The sequence below is a fragment of the Sapajus apella genome, unplaced genomic scaffold, assembly GCF_009761245.1.
Source record: "Sapajus apella isolate SASKATOON/1434 unplaced genomic scaffold, GSC_monkey_1.0 scaffold350, whole genome shotgun sequence".
Lineage (NCBI taxonomy): Eukaryota > Metazoa > Chordata > Mammalia > Primates > Cebidae > Sapajus > Sapajus apella.
The window spans coordinates 50196-52779 of NW_022437290.1; the positions used below are offsets into that span (position 1 = coordinate 50196).

The following is a 2584-nucleotide window of genomic DNA, read 5'->3' on the forward strand; positions in this document are numbered from 1 at the left end:
TTTTTTTTTTTTTTTTTTTTTTTTTTTTTTTTTTTGAGACAGAGTCTCACTCCGTCACCAGGCACCAGGCTGGAGTACAGTGGCGTGACCTCGGCTCACTGCAACCTCTCCCTCCCATGTTCAAGCAATTCTCCTGCCTCAGCCTCCCGAGTTGCTGGGACTACAGGCACGCGCCACCACGCCCAGCTAATTTTTTGTGTGTTTTTAGTAGAGACAGGGTTTCACCATGTTGGCCAGGATGGTCTTGATCTCTTGACCTCGTGATCCATCCACCTCGGCCTCCCAAAGTGCTAGGGTTACAGGTGTGAGCCACTGCTCCCGGCCTCTTTCTTTTTTTTAATTATACTTTAAGTTCTCAGTACATGTGCAGAACACGCAGGTTTGTTACATAGGTATACGCAGGCCATGGTGGTTTGCTGCACCCATCAACCCGTCATCTACATTAGGCATTTCTCCTAGCCCTCAAACCCACAGACAGGCCCTGGTGTGTGATGTTCCCCTCCCTGTGTGCATGTGTTCTCATTGTTCAGCTCCCACTAAGAGTGAGAACATGTGTTTGGTTTTCCGTTCTTGTGTCAGTTTGCTGAGAATTATAGTTTCCAGCTTCAACCATGTCCCTGCAAAGGACATGAACTCATCCTTTTTTATGACTGCATAGTATTCCATGGTGTATATGTGCCACATTTTCTTTATCCAGTCTATCATTGATGGGCATTTGCGCTGGTTCCATGTCTTTGAAATTGTGAACAGTGCCGCAATAAACATACGTGAGCATGTGTCTTTATAGTTGAATGATGTGTAATCCTTCAAGTATTATAAATACCCAAAAGTGCTGTAATGAATGTACATGTGCATGTAACTTTATATCTTTATAATAGAATGATTTATATCCTTTTGTGTATATACTCAGTAATGGGATTGCTGGGTCAAATGGTATTTCTAGTTCTAGGTCAAATTCCTCAAGTATTTAAAATTTGAACAGTTGCTCTCTGAGCAGGCTTCAATCCCTATCTCCATTCTCAGGGAATGAGAATATAAATATGTTAATGATTCTGTTTCATTCTGGTCTATTTACATGGAGTTTTGACAATTCGGACAGGTGTGCTTCTCTCCAGTAGTAAAGTGACTAGATAAACTTACCACGTTCCCTAGTTCATAGATCTTTTGTTTCTTCCTTCACCCCACCTTTCTTTCAGATGAGTCTGCGGTTGCTGAGTACATCGCCCCCTGCAGCACAGGTAAGAGATCACAGCTTATGAACAGTACTAGACCCCATTAACCCGTTCTCCACTTCTTATTGTCTGTGGCTACCTTTGTGAGCTGATTAGTCATGACAGCTCATGTAGCATATAAACCTAAAATATTTACCCTCTGGCCTTTCACGGATAAAGTTTGCTGTCCCCGCAGTAGCTCACTCTGCTGCCCACATTTAACTGAATGCTCCTCAGGAGACCCTACAACCTCATGTTTTTCTTCTCTCCATAGATACAGAGCATGAAAATGTTTGAGGACCACACAGGCTGTATATTTTGCTGGATTCTCCGTCCTACACATTTTCTTAGAAGGAATGGAGTTGTTTGTCTCTATAAAATAGACACTAAAAAGGCTTGCTGAATAAATATGTATTTCTGGCCAAACTATTATTTGTTGCATCATTCATTCATCAGACATTAATAACATGTTCACGCGATGAGTTATGTTGTTTCAAATAATATAAAGAATACAGTTGTGCAACACATCTGCTTGTATTCCAAATGTGCATATAAAGTCAAATCAAGGATAATTTTAAATAAGTGAAGTTCTAAGAGACATTAGAAAAAAATGTGCTCTTTGGTCTAGGAAGCTTTCATTTAGGAGCTAAAGGCAAAAGTATGTAATATTGATTAATAATTAGGAAGGCATAAAGATTTCATGAGAAAGAATATCCTAAACAAAAGCATCAAAAATTGATTTGACAGGAAGCTAAAATGATTGGAGTAAATGTAGAATATGTTGGAAAGAGGTAGCATTGTACAGTGGTTAAATTCCAGACCCTAGAGCCTAACTGCCTAGGTTTGAATCCTGACTCCACCCCTGCCTCACCAACTAAGTCACTAGGGTAGCTTTTTTTTTCCTACTATCCTTTCCCCCTGTGAGGGTTTCTTTTTTTTTTTTTTCTTCAATGTTTCTTTTAAATTCCAGGGTACATGTGTAGAATATGCAAGTTTGTTACATAGGTAAACGTGAGCATAATGGTTTGCTGCACAGATCAACCCATCACCTAAGTATTAAGCCCAGGATTCATTAGCTGTTCTTCCTGATGCTCTCCCTCACCCCACACTCCCTTACAGGCGGCACTGTGTGTTATTCCCCATCATGTGTCCATGTGTTCTCATCGTTCAGCTCCCACTTATAAGTGAGAACATGCGACATTTGGTTTTCTCTTCCTGCGTTAGTCTGCTGAGGATACTGGCTTCCAATTCCATACATGTCCCTGCAAAGGATATGCTTTTATTCCTTTTTATGGCTGCATAATATTCCATGGTGTATATGTACTGTGTTTTCTTTATACAGTCTATCATTGATAAACATTTTGTTTGATTCC

At 40.3% G+C, this 2584-nt stretch overlaps 1 protein-coding gene across 2 annotated transcripts in view; it reads left to right on the plus strand.

The window, feature by feature from the left end:
• Positions 1 to 1640, plus strand: part of LOC116545725 (pregnancy zone protein) — a 51049-nt gene extending 49409 nt beyond the window's left edge. For both annotated transcript variants that reach the window (XM_032272230.1, XM_032272231.1), the window contains exons 23-24: positions 1197 to 1238; positions 1486 to 1640. In XM_032272230.1, the coding sequence (XP_032128121.1) occupies positions 1197 to 1238; positions 1486 to 1508 (65 nt within the window). In that variant the 3' untranslated portion in view covers positions 1509 to 1640. The remainder of the gene's footprint in view (positions 1 to 1196; positions 1239 to 1485) is intronic.
• Positions 1641 to 2584: the final 944 nt, after the last annotated feature.